The following is a 25,349-nucleotide window of genomic DNA, read 5'->3' on the forward strand; positions in this document are numbered from 1 at the left end:
TTGTGGGGTCAGTGTTATTTATACCAATTGGCCAGAACCCTCAGCAAGGGTTATTGTTCCTGAGGCTACAGTGATGTGCTTCTTTTTACCTTATTGCCCTCCCTCAACAGTTTCTGCTTTTAGAGATTTCTCGTTAAAAATGAAGTTTGATTAGAATCTTAAGGCAAACGCATATTTAACCTGTTACCTTGCAAAACAACATGTATGTAGGGGAGTTTCTATTGCAGAGCTTATTCTAAGGGGAAAATGTTTATCAAAAAACACTTTAAAAGAGACTGACGGCTTTTAAGTATTTAGATCAGCAGTGCAGACAGAGAGAAGTGGCTTTTGGTCTTTATGTTTCAGTGTGGCAGTTGCTTTGAACAGGGGTTAATCACTTGTCAGTGTCCTGTGCATTTACGTGCAGCAGCATCTGCGAATAAAGTGGTTTTCTTCTGCTTCAAAGAAGTATTGTTTTTACCTTCCTCCTGAGTAAGTTACCTTCCTGGTTAGCTTTAATTTACTAAGAATGTTCCTTTGGAGGTTTTTGCTCTTGAAAAACCTTCTTAGTGTACTTGGTATGTGTCTTTCTTGTTAGTTGTGCCACTGTTACAGACTGAATACCAAATTCACATGGGAGAGGAAGCCTCTTTGAGCCTGGCACAAGAATGACAAAAGAACATGGCCCCAGAACTGGAGTGAACAAACCCAGTCCACAGATGGAGGCAGGTTAAGGGATTGGCCCCATTACTGTGGATCTGATCCTGCACTGTGGTGGTTTATTGATCAGACCTGATAGACTTCAATAATTCTGAATCATTGTATATTCCTAAACAGAGAACTGTTAATAGATTTACTATATGTAAATTCCAATAGGATTTTTTTGAAATTTGATTTCCTTTTTTCATTTGATGTTCTTGTTATTGATAGCCTTGTTGTTTTTCTTGAATAAGTTTCTTTGATTTTCGTTGTTTTTTAAAATACAGTGAATAATTATTTAACTGAAACTTATAAAAATAACTTTTTAATCTCCTTTAGCTTTTTTCCCCAAAATTTTTTAAAGGATTATTTTCTGAGGGGTAAACAAAATTTTAATAGTATCATTGATTACAGTTAGCCTTTCTCAGATTTAATATGAGTATAACATATTTGTTGGGGAGGTGTCAAGATCAGTTAGAAGTGAAGTAGTATTTTGCTTTGGGAGAAATTTTGGGAAATATTTTTTTCAGATAAACATGTACAAGTACTTCCTTATAATAACTTACGTAAATTTTTTCCAAGTTATTTCTCTCAGTTGTTAGAGGAACATGGTCCCTTGGACATGAGTAACAAGATGTTTTCTGAAGAATATGAGTTTTTCCCAGAAGAAACTCGACAGATACTAGAAAAAGCAGGTGGTTTGAAATCTTTTCTCCTGGGATGTCCTCGTTTTGTTGTGATTGACAACTGTATTGCATTGAAGAAAGTTGCGTTACGGCTTAAGAAAAAGAGAAAGAAGAAAAACATTAAGACAAAAGTAGAAGAAATTTCGAAAACAGGAGAGTATTTACGAGTTAAACTACCGCTGAATCCAACTGCTAGGGAATTTAAACCAGATGTGAAATCCAAACCAGTGTCTGACTTATCTTCAGCACCAGCTTCTGAGGATGTGAAGCCCCACCTTACATCTGCTAATTCTCCCCAGTCACCTTGTGAAGCTGTGAAGCCGAAACTAATTTCCGATAATTCTTCCAAATCAGTTTCTGAGGATGAGAAGCCCAAAGGGGTGTCTTCTGATTCTCCCAAACCAGTCTCCGAGGAGACAAGTCACAAACACGTCACCTCTAATTCTCCCAAACCAGTTACAGAGGATGTGAAACCAACCTATTGGACTCAACCCCAGTTGGTCACAGGATACTGTACGTATCTTCCCTTTCGGGGATTTGACATTACCCAGACACCACCAGCGTTTATAAATGTGTTACCGACTTTGCCCCAGTATAGCATTTATGCACCTCTGGCCAGAGTTTCTTCTGAATATCAGCTGCAAAGATCAATACCAGTGGTGCCGTCTTTTGTAGCCAGTGACATAACAGAAGTGCGTTTTGAGGGCCATCATTTCAGTGCTGAGAATGCCCCTGGTAACCAGATTGCCTCTGAAACACAAATCCTTCAGGAATCTTTGGAAATATCAGTAAAGTCACAGTGCATCACGGATGGTGCTGATACAGCCCAAAGTGAGTCTAACAGAAATGATGACCACTGTGGAAATTCTGCCAAGCAGGAAGTAAATCCAGAAAGCACCGATGAAGTAACAGAAATTCCACATACACAAATGGTTGCTGTACAGGTAAGACTGAAAATAGAAAGTCTTCTTAATACTAAAGTTAAATTTTCCTCTTCATTTTTCATTGCCATTATATTTACTAAAATTCTTTAAAATGATGGACTTCATGAACCCTTTTGTAGGGCGTGACAGGTAATGCCAGAAGGAATTTTTGGGTTTAGTAAGTAACATCCTTCTTCCTATCCAAGTTTTGCACCAGTTGAGAAGTAAGATAGTGGAACCAGCAGATGGAGCCAAAACATCACCTTGATAATTAATAAAAGTATGGCAGGAAGATGTGGCTGTGTCTGTAGAGAGTGCATGTCCTAAGAGTGAAGCCCATGACATACCAGCTTCCCCACCTAGTTACAGCGGTGCTGGACTAGAAGGCCTCCTAACTTGGGTGCCTGCCCCTAAGACATAGTGCATGGAGAAGGAAGGGGAAAACGTGCTTTCTGCATGGGCAGCTCCCAAGAAAAAGAAAAAAGGAAGAGTCTGGGCTGTACATGCCCAATTCTCCTACCAAACCAGGGGAGGAGTGAGGGGGTTAAAAGACACAACCAGATGGAGAGAAACAAGAGACATGTGAATAAAAGTTCCTTCCTGACAAGCACGAGAATAAGCTAAGGTTTCTCTATAGTTAACGTCATCAGGCATGAATTCATTAAATACTTATTGGTTATCCTCCTACTCATTAAGTTTTTTGCTTTCTAGAAAACTTTGAAGAATTATGTTAACAGTAATGAACCAAAATCATTTTCACTTTTACTAATTATAAATGATCACTTTTTCCTGTTACAAATATTTGTAGAAAGCCGAGAACATTATCTAAACTGGCCAGAAAAAGCCTTGAAAAAGTTATGGGCATGTTTCAAAATGTTATTACATGATGGATTTATTTTACTAGAGCAGTTGAGATAGACCGAATGTATTTGTTTTGCCCCAAAGGTGTCTCGGAATGTAATGCATCAAGAAGTCAATACTGAGCCGTATGATCCTTTTGAGGCACAACAGGTGAGTCAAAATCATATTAAACTGTTTAAAGGTTTAATTTTCTTTACTTTTAACTAGATGGGAATGACAAACTTAGAACTATTTTGAAACCAGGTATTCCATACAAAACATTATAGAATAAGCTTTAGAACATAACAAAAAATTATTGTTTTGTCTTTATTGTTCGAATTTGGGAAGGGGAGGCAGAGGAAAAGGTAAGTTTTTTCTAGCTTACTGATTGTGAAGTATAATGGCTTTATTGTTTTAACTGGTATAATGAGCCTGTATTAATTTATAAATAAAAGCTTATTCACATGAATAATACAGAAATTATTATAAAAACCTTCACTGCTTTAAGAATGATTCAATTAGAAAATCTATTAATGTAATTACTGTGTTAATATATCTTAAGAGAAAAGTCATTTGATCAACTCCATAGTTGCTGATAGGGTACTGGAAAAAATTCAAGTTTTTTTCTTGACTAAAACTCATAATCAAATGGGAATAGATGAATACTTTTCAACATGCTTGTATCTTTCTTAAGCCAAATGCGTCATCTTGCTTAAAGGTTATATATCATCATTAATATTTATTATTATCCTGGAGATATTAGCTGAAAAAATCACATAAGAGAGAAAAATAAGATTTTAAAGGTGGATGTATAAGTATCATTATTTACAGAGGCTGAGACTGTGTCCCTGGAACATCCAAAGTGATCAACCGAAAACCCAATACCAAAATGTAAGATAATTCAGAAGGTTGACTGGATAAAATTCCTTTCCATATATAAACAACCCATTGCAAATGATATTAAAAGAAGAGATTACATTTTCAATAGCATCAAAAAGATAAAATATGTAAACCTGTGAAAGAAGACTTTAAAATGCTACTGAGACACACAGAAGACTTAATGAGAAAATGTTCAGTGTACTTGAATAGAAAGACCTATTATTAAAGAGATTGGTTCTCTCTAAAGATTTTAATTTAACACAGTCTCAAAACAAACATGAACAGAGTGTATTAGTTATCTATTGCTGCATAACAAGCTACCTCACAATTTCTATATGTCAGGAATGGAGGAGCAGTTTAGCTGGGTCATTCCAGGTATTTCTTATGAGTTGCAGTCAAGGTATTGACCTTAGCTCAAGCATCTGCAGGAGTAACTGGGACTGGAGGTGCTACCTCCAGGATGGCTCATTCACATGCCTAGCAAGTTGGTGCTGGCTGTTGGCAGGAGGCATGAGTTCCTTGCCTGTGGACCTCCACCTAGGGCTGCTTGAGTGTCCTCCTGAGGCCTGGCTTTCCCCAGAGTGGGTGATCCAAGGCAGAAGTAACAATGGCTTTCATGACCTATTTTAGGAAGTCACAGTGTATCGCTTCTCCTGTATTTGTCTTGGTCACATAGACCAACCCACCAACCCTGATACATTGTAGGCGAGGATTATACAATGGCATGAATACCAAAAGGCAAGGATCTTGGGGGGCCACCTTGGTGGCTGGCTACTGCATAGAATTTATTTGAAACTGGACAAATTGATTCTAAACTTCATATGGAAAAACAAACATCAAGAATGCCCATGGAAAAGAAACTATAGGAAGGGGAGTTGTGCAGTAGGTATCAAAACATAATATAAATCTATATTAGCACATAAATAGACCATTAGACTAAGAATCCAATAGAACAAAATATAGAAATTTAAGGTCTAATAAAAATGCTAGCTGTTGGTGAGCAAAAAGTAGATTATTAAATACGTGGTGTTAGGAGAAGTGCATTGCCATCTAGAAAAAATTAACTTGGATCCCTACCTCATTCCATATACCAGAATAAATTCCAGGCAGATAAAATATTTAAATATTAAAAACTGGACCTAGAAGAGTACCTAGAAGCAAAGGAAAATTTTTAAAATAAGATTAATGAACAGCAGGACAGAAAAGTATTTGTGTATATGTGTTTACACACACATATGTAATGTGTCTATACATGCACATAACATATATATATGTATGAACAAATATATACAGCATCAAACCACAAATGACCAACGAGGAAAATTATTTGCAGCACAGGACAGAGAACTAATTTCCTTGCCTAGCATATGAAGTTGCTGTAAATCAATAAGGAAAAAATTAATAATCTGACACAAAAATGGGAATGGATGGGAATAGACAATCTGCAATAAAAGAAATAAGGATAATTTTTAAACATATAAAATGGTGCCCAACCCCAATGGAAGTAAGAAAAACAATCATTTATACGTTATTGAAAGAATATAAAAATGTAAATTGGGGGGGAAGGCAATTTGGAATTTATCTGCGTTCATATATGTGTACAGAGACCAGTGAACAGGATATTTGTATATTTGTTTTATCTGTATTTATGTCAACAAAAAATTGAATACAACATGAATATCCATCGATATTCACTAGTTAAGTGAATTATGGTACATCCATATAATGAATATTACTCTGTCATTTAAAAATGAAGCAATTCTATGATCACTGATTAGGAGTGATTTATAATATCAGGTGTGTAATTAATTAGGAATAAGTAAGGTTAGAACTTCGTGTTGCCTGCTACTATTTTTACAAATAGCTTTACAGTTTTAGCCAATTATAAAATATAACACAGAGCCCTTAAATTTTTTAATGAACAATACTGAAAATTATGAAAGAGAAATTGAAAATTATCTACATTCCCATCACCCATGTTAGAATTTGATGTGCAGCCTTCCAGGTTTTATTTTAACATTGGCATTTAAGTTAGCAATGCTTTTTATTTTATTTTATTTTATTTATTTATTTTAGCAATGCTTTTTAAAAGATGGTATCATACCATATATGTTACATTTGAAATTTTCAGTCTTAATATATTGTGGACTTTTTTCCATGTCAGTAAATACCAATTTTTCACCAACATTTTTAATGCATGCTTGGTATTCCATTATATGAATTCATAGTTTATTTGACTAGATTCTTTTGTCGAACATTTAGATTATGTTAGCTTTTCATGCTTACGGTGCTGTGGTGAACATTGTGGTCTGAATGAGTGTATACCAAGTAGAATGAGTGGTATTGAGTTCTTACACTACTTAGCTTCAGCCAGGTACGCTGTGTTGTTTGAGCCAGTGTTTTTACCCTCATATAAATATTCTCATCAGTGTTGGGATAATTCACGAATGCTTTCTTAAATTAGCTCTTAGTTTCAAGACCTTGACATTAGCATAGTTGATTGCTGGTTTCTCAACCAGTGAGACTTAAAATTATCCCCAGCACGGCTGCTTTCTTCTGGGACTTTGAGAAGTTGCCTGTCTTCTCTAAACCTTGGTTTCCTGATCTTTAAAAACTGAAAATAACATACCTCTTACACAGTTGTGGTGAAATTTAAGTATAATAACATAGAGATGGCATATAACTTGCTGCCTGTCTCTGTTAGCAATTTGGGGCATATGAATTAATTCATAACACTGAGTTGCATTGTGATCCTTTTTGCTGAATTGAGACTGAAAACAGAAATAACTAAGATCTAAAACTGTAAAGGCTTGCTTGTGGGTCATAGTAAGGTTCACCATTTAGTTGATTATTTAAATATGGGCTGTATTCGTAGAGCTGAACTTTCAGTCTGGATGACAAAAACTGAGACTCTTCACAGCAAATTGGCACGTACGGTCACCTTGGCCACAGTGCACGGTTCTCTGATAATTTACAGAATTTCAAAACCTTGATTCCGTGCCTTTTTACACTTGGAAGATGCTAAGATGCTGGGAGAGGTGCAGGAGATGGGGAAGATGGACCAAGTTTGTGCCACTGGGTTAGATTTCCAAAGCCTGGCTGCCGAGGCCCCTCGTGTCTTGGTAGAGCAGTTACCTGCAGCTGGGAGGAGTTGCCAGCATCAAACAGGTGCTTCTTTCAGACACAAATGTGTGATTGCTGCCAGTCTTAGCAGTATGAAAGGCTTTAAAAAAATACATAAATGCTACTCATTGTTTGCCAACATTTCACATTGTATGATTTCTGTTTGCTTTTTTTTTTGTTTTTGTTTTTGTTTTTGTTTTGTTTTGTTTTTGCGGTATGCAGGCCTCTCACTGTGTGGCCTCTCCTGTTGCGGAGCACAGGCTCCGGATGCACAGGCTCAGCGGCCATGGCTCATGGGCCCAGCCGCTCCGCGGCATGTGGGATCTTCCCGGACTGGGGCGCGAACCTGTGTCCCCTGCATCGGCAGGCGGACTCTCAACCACTGCGCCACCGGGGAAGCCCTGTTTGCTTTTTTTTTAAGCTGTCTGGGAGACAGTTACATAACTGTAAATAATTTATTGATACTATTTTAACTCGTCTTTTAAAAATATCAGCAACTATCCATTTGAAACACTATAAAAGTAGGGCCAAAATTAATATGTCCTGTTCATATCTAAAATATGCATAAATTTGCAGTTTTTAAAGCTGGTAAGTAGTTCTTGATGTTAATTGTGGATTATGACATTCACATCAAACTGTTAATTTAATATTGGACTCTTCTAAAACAAATATTCAGAGCTAATTATGGTACATATTGAGAAGTTTCCTTATGAGTTCCAGTAATATGAATAATTTTTTTTTAAAAAAAGAGCTGGCTTGGCACTTCTCTGATGGTCCAGTGGTTGGGAGTCTGTCTTCCATTGTGGGGGACACAGGTTTGATCCCTGGTTGGGGAACTGGGGTCCCACATGCCGCAGGGCAGCTAGGCCCACACACTGCAACTACTGAGCCCGTGCGCTGCAACAAAAAAAGATACCACATGCCACAACAAAGATCCCACATGTCACAACTAAGACCCAATGTAGCCAAAGAAATAAATAAAGAGCTGGCTTTGATAAACAGTGTAACGGGTTTTTAATTCTTGAATTATTGTGACATTTCCCTTGTAAATTTTCATCTGCCATATATTCCCCTTTGTTTATTTTAAGAGACAGTTCAGAACAAGATCAGAAATAGGCTTTTAAAACTACTTTTAATAGATAATTTTGTATTATGCTTTTAGGGGAGTATTTCACAGATTGAAAAGGAGTACCAAGTTTTACAAGAGCAGCTTAAGGAAGCATGTGAAAATTATGAGCAGAGAAATATCAAGGGCTCAGAAGAAACCAAGGATTTGGAAGAAAAGTTGAAAAGGCACCTAGAAGAAAACAAGGTAATCCTATCTGAAACCCTCTTTAATAGCATGCGGTATCATTAGGAGAATTGTGCTCGTGTAGCCTCAGTTAGCTGAGCTACTGCATTGTTAGCTAAACAAAAGGAATCTTTCTCGTTGCCTATTTCAGATTTCTTTATGACATATTAAAGTAACTATTTTTTTTTGCAGTGTTTTAGAAGCTCTACAAGTTGCAGTCTAAGAAAAGGGCTGTGAATCTGAATTTTCATATATCATAATTCAGTTTGTTTGCTTAACTAAAACTATTTTCTGAGGGAACCCTCTTGTCCTGCTGGTGGGAATGTAAATTGATACAGCCACTATGGAGAACAGTATGGAGGTGCCTTAAAAAACTAAAAATAGAACTGCCATATGACCCAGCAATCCCACTATTGGGCATATACCCTGAGAAAACCATAATTCAAAAAGAATCATGTACCACAATGTTCATTGCAGCTCTATTTACAATAGGCAGGACATGGAAGCAACCTAAGTGTCCATCGACAGATGAATGGACAAAGAAGAAGTGTCACATATATACAATGGAATATTACTCAGCCATAAAAAGAAATGAAATTATTTGTAGTGAGGTGGATGGACAGTCTGTCATACAGAGTGAAGTAAGTCAGAAAGAGAAAAACAAATACCGTATGCTAACACATATATATGGAATAAAAAAATAGTTCTGAAGAACGTAGGGGCAGGACAGGAATAAAGACACAGACATAGAGAATGGACTTGAGGACATGGGGAGGGGGAAGGGTAAGCTGGGATGAAGTAAGAGCGTGGCATGGACTTATGTATACACTACCAAATGTAAAATAGATAGCTAGTGGGAAGCAGCCGCATAGCACAGGGAGATCAGCTCGGTGCTTTGTGGCCACCTAGAGGGGTGAGATAGGGAGGTTGGGACGGAGACTCGAGGGAGGAGGTATGCGTATATATATGTATAGCTGATTCACTTTGTTATAAAGCAGAAACTAACATACCATTGTAAAGCAATTATACTCCAATAAAGATGTTAAAATAAATAAATAAATACAAAAAAAACCCCAAAAGTATTTTCTGGAGACTAAGCTCCAAGTTAAATTATTATTATTATTATTGTTTAATTTTTTTTATCATTGTGTTCTGAATTCATGGCATTTTTTTTTTTTTTGGCTTTGTTGGGTCTTCGTTGCTGCACTTGGGCTTCCTCTAGTTGCAGCGAGTGGAGGCTACTCTTCGTTGAGGTGCGCAGGCTTCTCATTGTGGTGGCTTCTCTTGCAGCGGAGAATGGGCTCTAGGCATGCAGGCTTCAGTAGCTATGGCTTGCAGTCTCTAGAGCGCAGGCTCAGTAGTCGTGGCGTACAGGCTTAGTTGCTCTGCAGCATGTGGGATCTTCCCAGACCAGGGATCGAACCTGCGCCCCCAGCATTGGGAGGCGGATTCTTAACCATTGCCACCAGGCAAGTCCCTAAATTCTTGTTTATAGTGAGAGAAGTTGTGTAGCAATAGTGGTTCAGAGTGTGAGGCCTGGAGTCAGACTGACTGGATTCAGATCCAGGCTTAGTTCTATACTAGTTCTGATCTTGGTCAAGTTATTTAGCATCTCTGTGCTTTAGTTTCTTATCTGGAAAATTTGGGTAACAGTAGCTCCCATTTGCCCGGTTAGATGAATACTTGTGAAGTACAGTTATCCCTCAGTATCTGCAGGGGATTGGGTCCAGGACCCATTCAGAAATACCCAACTCCACAGATTCTCAAGTCCCTTGTATGCAGTGCTGGCAATATGGTTAGCCCTCTGTATCCGAGAGTTCCACATCTGAGGATACAGAAGGCCACCTGTACTTAACGTTGCCTGGTGCATAGTAAGAGCTCTCTAAGTGTTGCCTGCCACTATTATTACTACTACTGTCATCATCATCTTCATCTTACTACTCAGGAAATATAAAAATAAGACACGGAGCATTGGCATACTAGAACTGTAAAGTCACCCAGAGTATCTTGGTTGAGTCTACTGATCTTAAGTTAAGATTGACCTTCAGTTGCATGTGACTGGTTCTTGGAGTAATACTGATTCATGGCAAGGCCCAATTGCATTAGTGGGAAAATGGAATTATAGACGTGAGGAAATCATGGTACATTTGTTTTTGAAACTAAGGTCTTTTTTTAAAAATTGATAGCTGATTTACAATATTAGTTTCAGGTGTACAACATGGTGACTTGATACTTTTATTAGATTATACGCCATTTAAAGTTATTACAAAATAATGCCTGTATTTCCCTGTGCTGTACAATATATGCTTGCTGCTTATTTATTTTATACATAGTAGTTTCTGTCTCTTAACCCCCTACCCCTATCATGCCCTTCCGCCCTTCCCTCCCCCCACTGGTAGCCACTAATTTGTTCTCTCTGTGAGTCTGGTTTGTTATATTCATTCGTTTGTTTTATACTTTAGATTCTACAAATAAGCAATAAAATAGAGACTTGTCTTTCTCTGTCTGACCTATTTCACTTAGCAGAATACCCTCTAGGTCCATCCATGTTCTTCCAAATGACAGAACTTCATTCTTTTTTATGGCTGAGTAATATTCCATTGTGTATATATACCACATCTCTTTATCCATTCATCTGTTGATGGACACTTAGGTTGCTTCCATATCTTAGCTATTGTAAATAGTGCTGCTGTGAATATTGGGGTGCATATATCTTTTTGAATTAGTGTTTTTATGTTCTTTGGATATATACCCAGGAGTGGAATTGCTGGATCATGTGGTAGCTCTATTTTTAGTTTTCTGAAGAACCTCCATTCTGTTTTCCATAGTGGCTGCACCAATTTACATTCCCACCAACAGTGTACAAGGGTTCCCTTTTCTCCACATCCTTGCCAGCATTTATTGTGCTCTTTTAAAATTTTTTTTTGGCTGCATTGGGTCTTGGTGGCTGCAAGTGGGCTTTCTCTAGTTGTGCCAAGCGGGGGCTGCTCTTCGTTGCGGTGCGTGGGCTTCTCATTGAGGTGGCTTCTCTTGTTGCAGAGCACAGGCTCTAGGCGTGCGGGCTTCAGTAGTTGCAGCGCACAGGCTCTAGGATGCGCGGGCCTCAGTAGTTGTGGTGCGCAGGCTTAGTTGCTCCACGGCATGTGAGATCTTCCCGGACCAGGGATCAAACCTGAATCCTGTGTCCCCTGAACTGGCAGGCAGATTCTTAACCACTGTGCCACCAGGGAAGTCCTATTGTGTTCTTTTTGATGACAGCCATTCTGACAGGTGTGAGGTGATATCTCATTGTAGTTTTGATTTGTATTTCTCTCATGATGAGTGATGTTGAGCATCTTTTCATGTACCTGTTGGCCATCTTAATGTTTTCTTTGGAAAAATATCTTTTCAGGTCTTCTGCCCATTTTATACTCAGCTTGTAAAAACTGAGGTCTTTTGTATAGAGGTAACAAAGGGCTGTTAGTCCGTTTAAGAAAGGAAGAATTTGTTCCAGATGTCTGAGTCAATAGCCGACGTCACATATTAAGTAGAGGAAAATGAGCTGTGGGACCTTAATCAATAAACTCATTTATTGAGATTTAAGTATGCCCAGAAGAAAAGGGTTGGTATGTAAAGGTTACTGTTATAACATTCCTTAGGACATGTTTTTACTTGGGATGAGACTGGGGAGATTTGAAGAATGAGAAGAATTGGAAGGAAGCAGCCTTTCTGCTCAGTTGCCCAGATGAATGAAGTCTTCTTGATTGCAAAGAGGGAAAAATGAGCAAAAGTAAAGCCCTGCACAGTGGCTCACAGAACACTAATTTGGATAAGCTACTTGGGGGGCTTAACAAAATAGAATATTTTTGTAAACTTTGTGTTGCCTCAGGAAAATTCAGTTTTCAGTTTTAATAAATCCGTGCGGGAATGCCTGTGTTCACCCGATGAAGTGCTGAGGGCAGGTTTGCAGACTCAGCCACTTAATTTGAGGTGGGCGTCTGGTGAGTGAGGTTTCTTTCTTTCTGGCAGAGGCTTGTCCAGCTTTATAAACTGCTGGTCTGACTGGGTCCTGTATCTGTGCAGCTCATCAAGGCTTCTTTGTGCACTTGACCAAGAAACGTACAGTAAATGAGCGCGCAGGGAGGAGGGCTGTGAGAGCAGCATCTTTGGCTGGTGGGCTTGGGCTTCTGACCTGCTTTTTAACTTGGCTAAGGCTCTGGGTCGGGTTCCATGTGGTTGTACTTAAGAGTAGTCAGTCCATTTTTTAAAAAGAGCCATTATTTAGTCCCTCAAATTACAGGCCAGTTAGGTTATTAGACTTTCCATGTAAAATGTATACCTGTTTCCTAGCAGGATAAATTGCTTGTCTGAGATCCTTAGGTTGTTGTCTGCACAAGAGCAGATGAGGTTTAGTTGTGGCCACTTCTTTATTAGTCATGACTATACTCAGAATTCACTTGTGGAAAATCTTTTATAAACGTAAAAAGAAATTTCCACTTTTGTTGATCTTTCCCTTGGCCTTTGACTCTCTTAGATCACTGAGGTTATGAGCTAATACTTAAAGTTTCTTGATCCCACATTTGGATATACTAAATACAACAGCCCTTCCCCCTTATAGAGAAGAGAGAGGCAAGCAGTAGCAAATCACGTTTAAGAACTCAGGCAAGCAGAGCAACTAAGCCCGTGTGCCACAACTACTGAGCCTGTACTCTAGAGCCCACGAGCCACAACTACTGAGCCTGCGCTCTAGAGCCCACGAGCCACAGCTCCTGAGCCCACGTGCCACAACTACTGAAGCCTGCGTGCCTAGAGCCCGTGCTCTGCAACAAGAGAAGCCCTGCAATGAGAAGCCCCGCAATGAGAAGCCCGCACACGGCAGCTAAGAGTAGCCCCTGCTCGCTGCAATTAGAGAAAGCCCATGCACACCAACGAAGACCCAACGCAGCCAAAAATAAAAAAACAAAAAACAAAAAACAACTTGGGCAATAAGAGTCAGACTGCCTGGCTAGTGACCCCAGCACCACCACTCAATAGCTTTGTGACCTAAAATAATTTACTCAATCTCTTCGACCCTCAGTTTCCTCATTAATAATGTAATCTCTACTTCATAGTTTTGTGAGGCCTCACAGAGGTGGTTGGAAAGGGGTGGGGAATGGCCAGAGATAAGTATAGAAGGAGGGAGAATTGTCCCACCCAGAATGCTGTCATGCCCTCTTTGAGAAAAATCACTTATTTACAAAGTACTTGAAAAGCGCTGAGCGTTTACAAAGCATCAGTAAGAATCTGGGCCAGCTATTGCATATAGCTGATGGAGTTTGATTATCATGAGCTAGGGATGGGCCTATTCTCTATTCCGTGCCAGAGGAAAATAGCAATTCTAAAGCCAGAGTCTCCTATTGTTTTTAATGTACGTCTCACCTGCAACCAGCAGGTTATAACTGGTTGCCATATTGCTCAAGGGCATATGTTCTTTCTTGTTTTATTAAGGTAAAATTCACCTTTAACCACTATAAAGTATACAGTTCAGTGGTTTTCAGTATATTCATCATGTTGTGTAGTCATTACCACCATCCAATCCAGAACCGTTTTCAACACTCCAAAAAGAAGCCCTGTACCCATTAAGCAGTCACTCCCCATCTCTCCTAGGTCATATGTTCTTAAGGTGCTTTAATGGGATTTGCTTATAGCTAAGATGGGGATTTAGTTGACACTGACTCTTAAAACACAGTCAAAATAATTTTGGCCCAGAATAATTTATGGAGTAGAATTTGGAACTTTGTCCTGTTTCAACAGAATCTTGGGCCCCTGCCTGCCAGAACTTCCTCAACTCACGTCTTCATAGAGGTGGGGTTCTCCTGTTCAGTTATTGCCCTTGCCAAGTTCAGCCTTTTTAAATTTTTTTTTAAGATTTTTTTTTATGTGGGCCATTTTTAAAGTCTTTATTGAATTTGTTACAATATCGCTTCTGTTTTATGTTTTTTTTGGTTTTTTGGCCACGAGGCATGTGGGATCTTAGCTCCCCAACCAGGGATCAAACCTGCAACCCCTGCATTGGAAGGTGAAGTCTTAACCACTGGGCCACCAGGGAGGGCCCCAGCCTTTTTTTTAACATTTACTTATTTAGTTATTTGTTTATTTGGTTGTGCTGGGTCTTAGTTGTGGTAGGCGGGCTCCTTAGTTGCACCAGCATTTATTTTAATCTAACATTTATGGAGCTCATGTTATGTGCCATACTGAGTTGTAAATATTTTGCATGTATTATTTTATTTAATCTCAAAACAATCCTAGTGTACTAGTGTTACAGTATAGTATATAATATTCTCTCCATTTTACTGATAAGGAAAAAGGGGGCCGGACTTGCTAATGCATCTTGCTCCAAGTCACACCAGTACTAAGCAGGAGAACAGGTGGTGAGTGTCGGGCTCCAAATACCTTGCTTTTGTCCTCCCTTAAGAGAATGTTAGTTCCACAACCAGTTGAAAAGCATTTCTCAGCATTTCATGAGCAGCCTGTCAGTTAATCGACGCCATAATAATGCCAAGTAACAACCACCCACAAAAACCTCAGTGATGTGTAACAATGAATATTAAATGTGTGAGTCTGTGGGTTAGCTGATCCCGATTGGGCTTGGCTAGACTGTTTCACCTTTGGGTCAGCTAGGGCTGTGCTGTTCTTGGCTGTGCTGTTCTTGGCTGTGCTAGAATGGCCTCAGCGGGGACAACAGGGGCAACTAGATCTGCTCCATGTGTCTTTCATCTTCCAGTAAGTACAAGGGCAAGTGAGGACAGTCACTGCTAATATCACATCAGGCAAAGCAAGTCACATAGCCAGCCCAGATGCCAGGGGTGGGGAAGAGACTGCCTCTTTAGTGAAGGGAACGCCAGGGTCCCATGAGAAAGGGTGTAGATATGGGGAGGGGTGAAGGATGGGGCTGTGAATGCCATCCCTCTGCCACAGTAGGTTAGCACCAGTAATTCACTAATGCTCAGTAATTACCAAGAGCTTAAGAGACCTTCTGTGATTGGTACCTAACTCCATCTTCTGCCTTCTTCCTTACGTAATGGATAGTGCTTGCCATGTGATTTGCTCACTTCTGGACCTTTTCCCAGCACTGTTCCTTCTGCTTCAAGTGGCCTTCTTCCTCCCCAGGCCTGGCTCACTCCTCCTCACTGTTTGGGTCCAACTCGGGCATCATGTTGTTGAGGGAGCAGTCACTGACGACAGCTCAGGCTTGGTTAAACGCCCTTACTAATGCAGTGGTGATGATGAGTGCCTCACACTATATTATACAGTAATTATCATTCTGTTAATATCATTATTGAGATAGAACTCACATACCGTAAAATTCACCCATTTAAAGTATATAGTCAGTGTTTTTACTATACGCACGCTGTTGTAGCCATCACCACAATCTTAAGTTTAGAACATTTTTATCGCCCCAAAACGAAACCTCATAACCACTACCAGTCACTCCCTGTTCTCCTCCCTCCCTCCCGCAGCTGTAGGCAAGCACTAATTTACTCTGTGGATTTGCCTGTTCTGGGCATTTTATATAAATGGAGTCATATTATATGTGGTCTTTTGTGAGTGCCTTCTTTCACCTAGCTTAATGTTTTCAGGGTCCATCCATGTACATTCATCCGAGTAACATGTATCAGCACTTCATTCCTTTTTACTGCTGAATAATATTCCTTTGTATGCTGTATCACATTTTATTTACCCATTCATCAGTTGATGGACATTTGGATTCTTTCCAGTTTTTGGCTGTTATGAATAATATTGCTATGAACATCTGAGTACAAGTTTTTCTGTGGACATATGTTTTCATTTCTTTTGGGTATATACCTAGGAGTGGAATTGCTGGGTCGTGTGCTAACTCTATATTTAAGAATTCGAGAAAGTTCCATACTGTTCCAAAACAGCTGCACCATCTTACATTCCCACCAGCAGTGTATGAGGGATCCAATCTCTCCATGGTCTCACTAATGCTTATTATCATCTGTCTTTTTGATTTTAGCTGTTCTGATGGGTGTAAAGTGGTTTCTCATTGTGGTTTTGATTTGCATTTCCCTGAAAGGTTAATGATGTTGAGCATTTTATATGTGCTTAATGTCCATTTTTATATCTTTGGAAAATTTGGAGAAATGTCTGTTTTAATCCTTTGCCCGTTTATTAATTTCATTATTTGTTTTTAAATTATTGAATTAAGGGTTTTCATATATATGTATTCTAGGTACAAGTTGCTTATCAAATATATGATTTAGAAATATTTTCTCCCATCTTCCATATTTGCAACTTTATTTCTTCTATCTCCTGTTCCGTGGGTTGTCTTTTCACTTTCTTGATGGTATCATTTGCAGCACACAAGTTTTAAATTTCAGTGTAGTCCGCTTTCTCTATTTTTTCTTTTGTTGCTTATGCTTTTGATGTCATAGCTGAGAAACCACTGTCAAATCCAAGATCACCAAGCACCAAGATTTACTCCTGTATTCTAGAGTTTTATAGTTTTAGCTCTCTCCACTTAGGCCTATGATCCATTTTGAGTTAATTTTTGTGTATGGTGTAGTAATTATCTTTTATGCATATTTCCCCCACCAAACTGTGATCTCCCTGAAAGTGAGGCCTGTTTCTTAGCCATCTTTGGATCTCAGTGTACAGACTAGGAGCTCCGCCGATGTTATCAAACAGTTGTACTTGGGCCCCTGAAGAACTGGGTTTAGTGAACTGTGTCTTCATATTCTGTCAGCCTACATGAAAGGCCGTCAGGCCTGGATGTTGTGTGAAGATTGTTGCTTTATTTACTGCTAGTATGTAGTTGAGGATATTACCCCTTCTTTCATTTGACAAATATTTATTGGATGCTTCTTAAGTGCCAGGCTCTGTGCTGATCTTCCAGGACTTTTATGTAGCATCCTCTTTTTGAGGCCCTGAGAAGTAATTTCTCTCTACTTTTACTATCTGCGTTTCTTTGTGCATTGGGCTTGTTTTTATTTGACTTCGACTGCCAGAAAGTTTTAATACTGTTTCTGAAGAATGGTTAGGACCTCATGCCATTTGTTTTTATATTACTCTGGCTCTGTTTTTATATTATCATTCTTATCTTTTTATTCTGTTTTCTTTACTTAGCATTCTTTTTTATTTTGTATTTTTTAAATTATATATATTACTGAAGGCACTTCAAATATTTATTTTAAAACATAGTTGAGGTTTAAAAAAAGAGGTATAAAAACCAAATCTTCTCTAATTGAGAAAAAGACTTTCAGAGGTGTTTATAATTATGTCAGTGAACTGTGTAAATACAGGATGCAGTTGTATACAGCCTGTTGTTTCTCCTATTCTAATGTTTCAAAGAAAGGCATTCAGATTATTCTTTTTCATGTAGTCAGAGACAAGCTCGTGATAGCTGCCCTAGGCTAGCTATGTCATTAAAGGGTGGTGAGTACAAATGGTAGATGAACATGTAGCATTTTTCATGGCTGAGCTGTAGGGGGGTGTGTGTGTGTGTTTATAATACTTTGTGCCTTTTGATACCTGAACTGCTTGAGGTACTTGTTGCTAAGTAGGTTCTTATGTCCCAGTATAACCTTGAGGTTGTACATCATCTCCCAGCCAAAGGGCTGCATCCTAGGTGAAATCATTGGCTTAGAATAGAGGCAAGAAACAAGTCTGGCTTGGCCATCAGCAGCAAGGCGTGCATATGGACATTGGTCATGGTAGTAGAATACGGGATCTTGTAAGCCTAGTAGGCATGGTGGTCACCTCTGTCACAGTAATGACTCAACACATTCAGGATCAGCAAGATTGCAGCAAGGAAAATGAGTTGAACTGTCCCCGTGATGGACGGAATGTCACTAAGCTGTTGAACCTCTGCTGCCTTAGAACAGTTGGCCTGCTCATCTCAAGGCCATTGAGGTCAACCCTACTCCTGCAGCGGGGCTTTGAAGTCATTAAGGACCTGGACTGGTTAGCAAACCTGCTTCCCAGGAACATCCGAAACCTTGGTGTCAAAAGCTGATGAGGGAGAAATGTCCTTGTAAGTTGATGCCTCTTTTGACTAGACAGCCGTATTTCACAGGGAGTCTGTGTAACTTAACTTGGCTTCAGGGTACACTGTCTTTTCTGAAGGAGGAGGCTCCAAGTTTCTGTAGCTGAACCCATGTCTCAGTGACCTGGTCACATTCTAAGCCTAAGCAGGAAGTTCAGGCTACAGGGAACCTGGTCAGAGGTGGAAAATGAAAGGCTCCCTAAGCAGAAATGAAATTGGGACTTCATTAAGCAGTCGTCGTTACTAGTAGAATTTCAAACTGGAGAAGAGTAAAGTTGAAACGTGCTTCTTTTAGTCTCTTGTAAATATTGCTCCATTCTAACATAGTAATTGTTAGAAATATTAGTCTAGAGTGTGTTCATTTATAAGTGGCTGGCATCTTACAAGCATATGCACTGCCTGTATATCTGCTGGCACTGAAGAGATGACACCTCGAAAAATGACATAAAACTTTTAGAGAATTTGTAGGTTCAGAAGAAGTTTCAAAAGGCAACACCTGTGTAAGAAAGCTGACCAAGCAGGCTGTCTCAACTGGTGTTGTACCTAGCCGTCCAGAGCATCAAGATAACAGCTTTTCATTTCTCTTTGTCATATTGCCTGAAATTCTGGCAGGTGTTGCAAACCAAAGGCCTTTGTGACCAGGCAGAGATAACACATTTATATTTTGAAAAGCAAACGAAAAGTACTGGGCTTGCCAAATAAAACATGTGTGCAGACTCCCTGTAGCTTAGAGGATCATTTAGGCTGAAGAGTGAAGCGTGGATACTTCCAGGCCGGTTGAAGTGGTTCGTCTGAGCACGGTGCTGCAGTCAGGCGCCCTCGGGGTGAGGGATGGCAAGGGAAGGGGGGGAAGGATGTTCTGGAAGGATGCCTGGGAGTTGGCAGGCCCTCGGCTGGGGGTGGGCTTAAGTCAGGGGTCCAGAGCAACTTGAGGGTGTTGAGGGAGGAAGGGCCCCCAGAGGGCGGAACCCACTGCCAAAAGGAAGACGGGAGGCTGCTGAAGACAGACGAGAGTCTTTTTCAAAACCGTCTCAGAGGGGAGTCTTAGCTTTCCTCCTCATCTTTCCAGCACCGCATGTCTCTGCTCCTAGAACCCCGGTTGAGACTATTTCTTCTGCAGTCAAATAGACTCTTCATGGTCTGGAAACTTGCCTTCTTTAACACTGTAGACCTCGTTTTATTCAGCTAACCACTGAAACTGTGAGCTTCTTGGAAGAGAAGTGTTGGCTATTTAACTGAAGTTTCTTTTTTTTTTTTTTTTTTTTTTTTTTTGCGGTACGTGGGCCTCTCACTGTTGTGGCCTCTCCCGTTGCGGAGCACAGGCTCCGGACACACAGGCTCAGCAGCCATGGCTCACGGGCCCAGCCGCTCTGCGGCATGTGGGATCTTCCCGGACCGGGGCGCGAACCCGTGTCCCCTGCATCGGCAGGCGGACTCTCAACCACTGCGCCACCAGGAAAGCCCAACTGAAGTTTCTAACATGGCTTTTTATGGGGAAATGCATTCCAAGTTACAACTAATTAATTGATGAATGGACTTTTGGATGGTAGTATATTAATGGGGTTGGAGTTTGCCATATTGGGAAAGGTTCTTTGGGGAGCAGAACACACCTGACTTGATGGTGTGCTGACCCACTCTAGAATAGCCTGTTAGAAGATGTGTAAATCAGCAGAACTTGGAAATACGTTATTCCTTCCTGTGTGGCTATGTTGGAAGACTGAATTCAGAATTTTATTCCTCTGATTTGTAGTCTTTGTCAAACACTTATAAATTTCTACTCTGTCCCATCAAAATGATTGCAGGGTCAAAATTACTAAGTCCTTATATATATTTTATTGTTTACTCATAAATTTATTTAAATGTACATATCTAGGTTAATTTCCCTCTTTCCTGTACATCATCCATATTCTCCTTTTTTGTTAATGGAATTTTGTTTAGTTATTCATCCAAGGTAGAAACTTATCTTTAACTCTGTCACCTTCTGCTCTACCATATATCCAGTCGGACACGTGGTCTTATCCATTCTAGTCTTGTAAAGTTTCCTTTATTTTTTTTTATCATCCCTACGGCTACCACTGTCATCCTCATTGTCTCTCACCTGGGCTTTTGCAGTGAGATTTTTTTTTAAATTTAATTTAATTTTTATTTTTTGGCTGTGTTGGGTCTTTGTTGCTGTGCGCAGGCTTTCTCTAGTTGTGGCAAATGGGGGGGCTACTCTTCGTTGCGATGTGCGGGCTTCTCATCGCGGTGGCTTCTCTTGTTGCGGAGCATGGGCTCTACGCACGTGGGCTTCAGCAGTTGTGGCACGCGGGCTTAGTTGCTCCGGGGCATCTCAGAAAGTGAGGGCAATTTTTTTTTCAGTTTTATGTGTATACACATGCATACATATATATGTATATACATATGCTGTAGATCATTATTAAAATGTATTTGCTATTGTGGGTCACAATAAGAAAGTGTCAGAGAAAGTCAAGAGAATGTGAAAGTCACTGTTCTCTTCCTTCATGCACCCTCTTAACCCTGGTCTACCTCTTTGTCTTTCAGTTATTTTTCTAAAATAGGAATCTCATCATCTCACAACCCTGCTTAAGAGCCTTCACTGGCTTCCCGTTTTCAGCAGGATAAAGTCCACACTCCCTAGCATGGCTTACAAGGCCCTTGATCATTTTAACCCAAGGTGCCTCAGATGCCATTTTCCTTGCCCTGACTTCTGAACACCCACCTCGTCCTCCAGCCATGTAGCACCTCTTGCTTTTTTGCACAGACAGGCCTTACTCTTTTAACCTTCTGCTTCACCAGTTGCCACTACTTGGAATCCATTCTCCATGTGACAGACCCATTTTTTAAGACAGAGATCAGATATCACTGATTTTGAGAAGCCCTTCCCAAGTACCAGGTAGTCTGTCTTGTCTCTCTCCATCCTTGTTTAAGGGCTGAGGCTGTGTATTGTGCTACTTTATGTCCAGCCTCGGCCAGGGTAGCACATACAGCCAGCTCCTGAGTGTGTGTTCTGTGGAACTGGAGTCATTGGTTAAGCTAGCACACCACCACAATTATAGTCTTTCAGGCTCTTTTTTTTTTTTTTTAAGTATATCTTCCCATTTATTTAGGTACTTTCTAAAATGTTTTTAGATCTCAAAAACAGAATTAGATTGGTTCCTCGAAGATTTGGAAAAGGAAATTAAAAAATGGGAACAGGAGAAAAAAGAAATCCAAGAGAGACTAAAGGCACTGAAGAAGAAGATGAAAAAGGTTTTAAATGCCAGTGAAATGTAAGTAACACTTGAAAGTCAATGATTTTTACTTATTTATTTATTATTGGGGTATATTTTGGGTTATTTTTCGTTTTTGATATTCAATTTCAAGCTATATCAAGTAAAGTGAAAATTTTAGGTATTTTCATTTCATTTTAAAGAACATCTGTTGGGGAATTATTGCACCTAAAACTTTTTATAAACCTACCATGTTTGCAGATAAATTACATAAAGGTAAGACTGCAGATCAACAAAGAACCAACTTCCAGTCTGAGTACCACCTCTTACTGTGAACATTACCTTTAACCCCTCTTCCTTATTGTAAAATGAGGGGGCTTGTCTAGATCTAAGGTTCTTTCCAGCACTAAGATTCTGTGATGATCATTTTATTTATTACTTCCATCCTGAATCTTTAAATTATTAAAATTTGGTTCTGTAATATGAAGGATTTGGTAATACATTCCAGGCAGTTGTCAGATGGACCAGGTTTGTTTCAAGATTCTCTGTGATCCATTCCTAACCCCTTTTTCCCTAAACAGTGACATGTCATATGATTCCTCAGCTTAATTGTTATCTATTGTTGAACAAAACACCAGAAACTCAGTGGCTTAAATTAATTTTTATTTGATCCTGCTCTTGCAGTCTGGGCTGTTTGGCTGGACCATTCTTCTGCTGGTCTTGTCAGTGGTTCCTCTTGTGGCTGGGCTCAGCTGGGATGCTGGGGTGACTTGGCCTCTTTCTTCCTATGCAGTTTCAGGCCTTCTCTCTCTCCATGTGGCTTCTTCTATTTGATCTCTCCATGTGGTCTCCATCATGGTAGCCAGACCGCTTATGTGGTGGCTAAGAGCTTCCAAGAGTGCAGAAGTGGAAGCTGCCCACCCTTCTGAAGGTTCAGACCCAGAACTGTCAGAGCATCACTGCTTTTTTTTTTTGTGGTACGTGGGTCTCTCACTGTTGTGGCCTCTCCCATTGCGGAGCACAGACTCCAGACGTGCAGGCTCAGTGGCCATGGCTTACGGGCCTAGCCGCTCCACAGCATGTGGGATCTTCCCGGACCGGGGCACGAACCTGTGTCTCCTGCATCGGCAGGTGGACTCTCAACCACTGCGCCACCAGGGAAGCCCAGAGCATCACTTCTGCCACATTTTGTTGTCCTGAGCAAGTTGCAGGTGCAGTGGCAGAAGCCAGAGACAATTATGAAAGAAGGCAGAAATTCCATGAAAAGCCACCTAGTATTGAGAACTTAGAGGAACTATTTTGTAAAAGAAGTGAAATGGCATTTAACCTGGTTCTCAGTGGAAATGTGGGTTTTTTAGTAAGTAGAGATGACTAAACAGGTGTATAGGTGAGCGTGAAAGAAGAAGCAGAACCCACCTGCTACAGAACATTGCTTAAGTATCAAAGATTTACAAAGTTTGTTTTGAAGAATTGTCCCACTGTGTGCATGCGAGTGTGTGTTCAGTTGGACTTGAGGTTCTGTTTTTTTTTGTTTGTTTTTTTTTTTGGTGGTACACGGGCCTCTCACTGCTGTGGCCTCTCCTGTTGCGGAGCACAGGCTCCGGACGCGCAGGCTCAGTGGCCATGGCTCACGGGCCCAGCCGCTCCGCAGTATGTGGGGTCTTCGCGGACCGGGGCACGAACCCGTGTCCCCTGCATCGGCAGGCGGACTCTCAACCACTGCGCCACCAGGGAAGCCCCGAGGTTCTGTTTTAAAGAATAGAAGGCTGTTTTCATTTTGAGAGAGAACCACTGTTAAACTGATGATGATCCGACGCCTTACTCCTCTGTCTCATGTTGAAGCCCCTGGAGGTGCTCCTGACAGAGGACTGAGACAGGAGATCTTTGCTGCAGACATGCGACTTAGAGTGAAGAAAAAAGGTGATCTGCCCTGCAGGTGCAGAAGGAAATTTTCCCGAAAGGAAAATGGTCCAAATTCTTTGCCTATTTAGAAGATATTAGAAATGAAACAAAAATAAATGTAAAGAATTCAAGAAATGTTTGCATGGATATAGGAATTTACTGTGTGAGATCGTGTTTTTAAAAACCTTTGAAAATTAATTAAAATTTGATGATTATACTTACTTGTAGGTATACCCAGGAAAACGCTGGAAAGGAAAAGGAACGTGAATTACTTCTGGACCAGTCCTTTGAAATCAGGCAAATTAAGCTTAAATTTATTTTAACATCTTATTATACTTTTAATACCAGAGGCACAGTCTGCACTTACTGAGGCATCCAAATATATTTTTACTTGTCTGTTTCTTTGAAATGATTATGTTTCTCTTTTTAAAAAATTCTCTATTTTATTATTTAGATTAATATTTAAATAAATTTATTCTTTAAATATTTTTATGTTATGATGTTTCTCCTTTTGTTTCACATTGTCGGTGTAAAAAATGTCCTGAATTTATCATTGTTGATTACTCTTCTTTTCCCTTGAATTAACCTGAAACTAAAAATGTGTTTGAAAAACTTTTGTGTTACTTGAAATAAGAGTCTCAACTATATTATGGTAGTTTCTTACTCTACAATTAAAGAATTTTTGTTATGAACCTATAAAAAGTTTCCTTTTAACCTTTATAAATAGAAATGTTTGTACGTACTGGTAACCAGTGTATTCAGTAGTAAGCAGTTGTATTCTGCTTTTCTTATTTAATATTGTTTCATACACATATTTCCATTTACGTCATAGTCCATGCCGGGTTTTTGTTTGTTTTTTTTTTTTTAAGCTGTTATAATGCCATGAACAGCTTTGTGCATATCGCTTTTTTCCTTTGGGTTATTACCTTGTAATATGGGTCAAAATAGAATTTCTAACTCAGTAGCCAGATTAGACTTAACCTCATAAAAATGGTGAACCAGTTTCTCAGCAGTCCCACCAATACTCACTTTTAATTTCACATCTTCCTTCGATCATTTGTAAAGTGCAAAGAGCACATGTGAGTCTTGCATTATATAGTCAAATATTAGGCAAGAAGTTTCTCTAGAAGATGTGTAAGTCTTTTTGTGGCATGACTTAAAAGTTAACCTGGCTTCAGCCTTTGTGATCTCACTGATTAAGTCTTTTTCAATAATTTTTTTTCTTTAATATTTGCAGTAATACATTTATGAATGAGAAAATGAAAATAGAAGAGTGTATAAAGAAAGAGAAAGAGCATTATGAACAGAGTCTTCAAAGGGCTGTGGATGCAGAGGTGAGCCCAGGACACTTGGTGACTGACAGATATGGCAGGATATCATTTGTTTACTTTGTGTTTAATTACACATGAGGCACGACAGCATTGCTGGGAAGTGTGGAGGCTGAGGGATATCCTTTCACCCATAATCCTACCTCCCTGGAACAACCACTCTCTCCTCGCCTGTAGCTTTAAAATTTTTTACCTTTGTGCTTATTTATTACATAGCTGTACTCATAGTGTACACCACATTTTATAACCTGCTTATTTAACATAATTCAATCATTTTCCATGCTCTACACTGTTAATGCCTTCATCATATTTAGTCAAGTGATGCACCATGAAGTGGCCAACCATAAAATCTATTTGCCAGTGCTAGAAAAGGAACTTGAAAATAATCCATTTATTAAGAATATACTCTCCTCCCCACAGAAGAATATATACCAATGTCAGTATACTATTTGAGAAACTACTG

The 25,349-nt window shown here is 39.7% G+C and overlaps 1 protein-coding gene across 3 annotated transcripts in view; it reads left to right on the plus strand.

The window, feature by feature from the left end:
- The window catches only part of TTC3 (tetratricopeptide repeat domain 3), a 137,901-nt gene that overhangs the window by 96,677 nt on the left and 15,875 nt on the right, over positions 1–25,349 (plus strand). For all 3 annotated transcript variants that reach the window (XM_065876439.1, XM_065876440.1, XM_065876441.1), the window contains 6 exons: positions 1,261–2,308; positions 3,233–3,298; positions 8,292–8,441; positions 21,577–21,716; positions 23,787–23,855; positions 24,796–24,892. In XM_065876439.1, coding sequence (XP_065732511.1) covers positions 1,261–2,308; positions 3,233–3,298; positions 8,292–8,441; positions 21,577–21,716; positions 23,787–23,855; positions 24,796–24,892 — 1,570 coding nt within the window. The remainder of the gene's footprint in view (positions 1–1,260; positions 2,309–3,232; positions 3,299–8,291; positions 8,442–21,576; positions 21,717–23,786; positions 23,856–24,795; positions 24,893–25,349) is intronic.

Source organism: Phocoena phocoena, chromosome 4, assembly GCF_963924675.1.
Source record: "Phocoena phocoena chromosome 4, mPhoPho1.1, whole genome shotgun sequence".
NCBI lineage: Eukaryota > Metazoa > Chordata > Mammalia > Artiodactyla > Phocoenidae > Phocoena > Phocoena phocoena.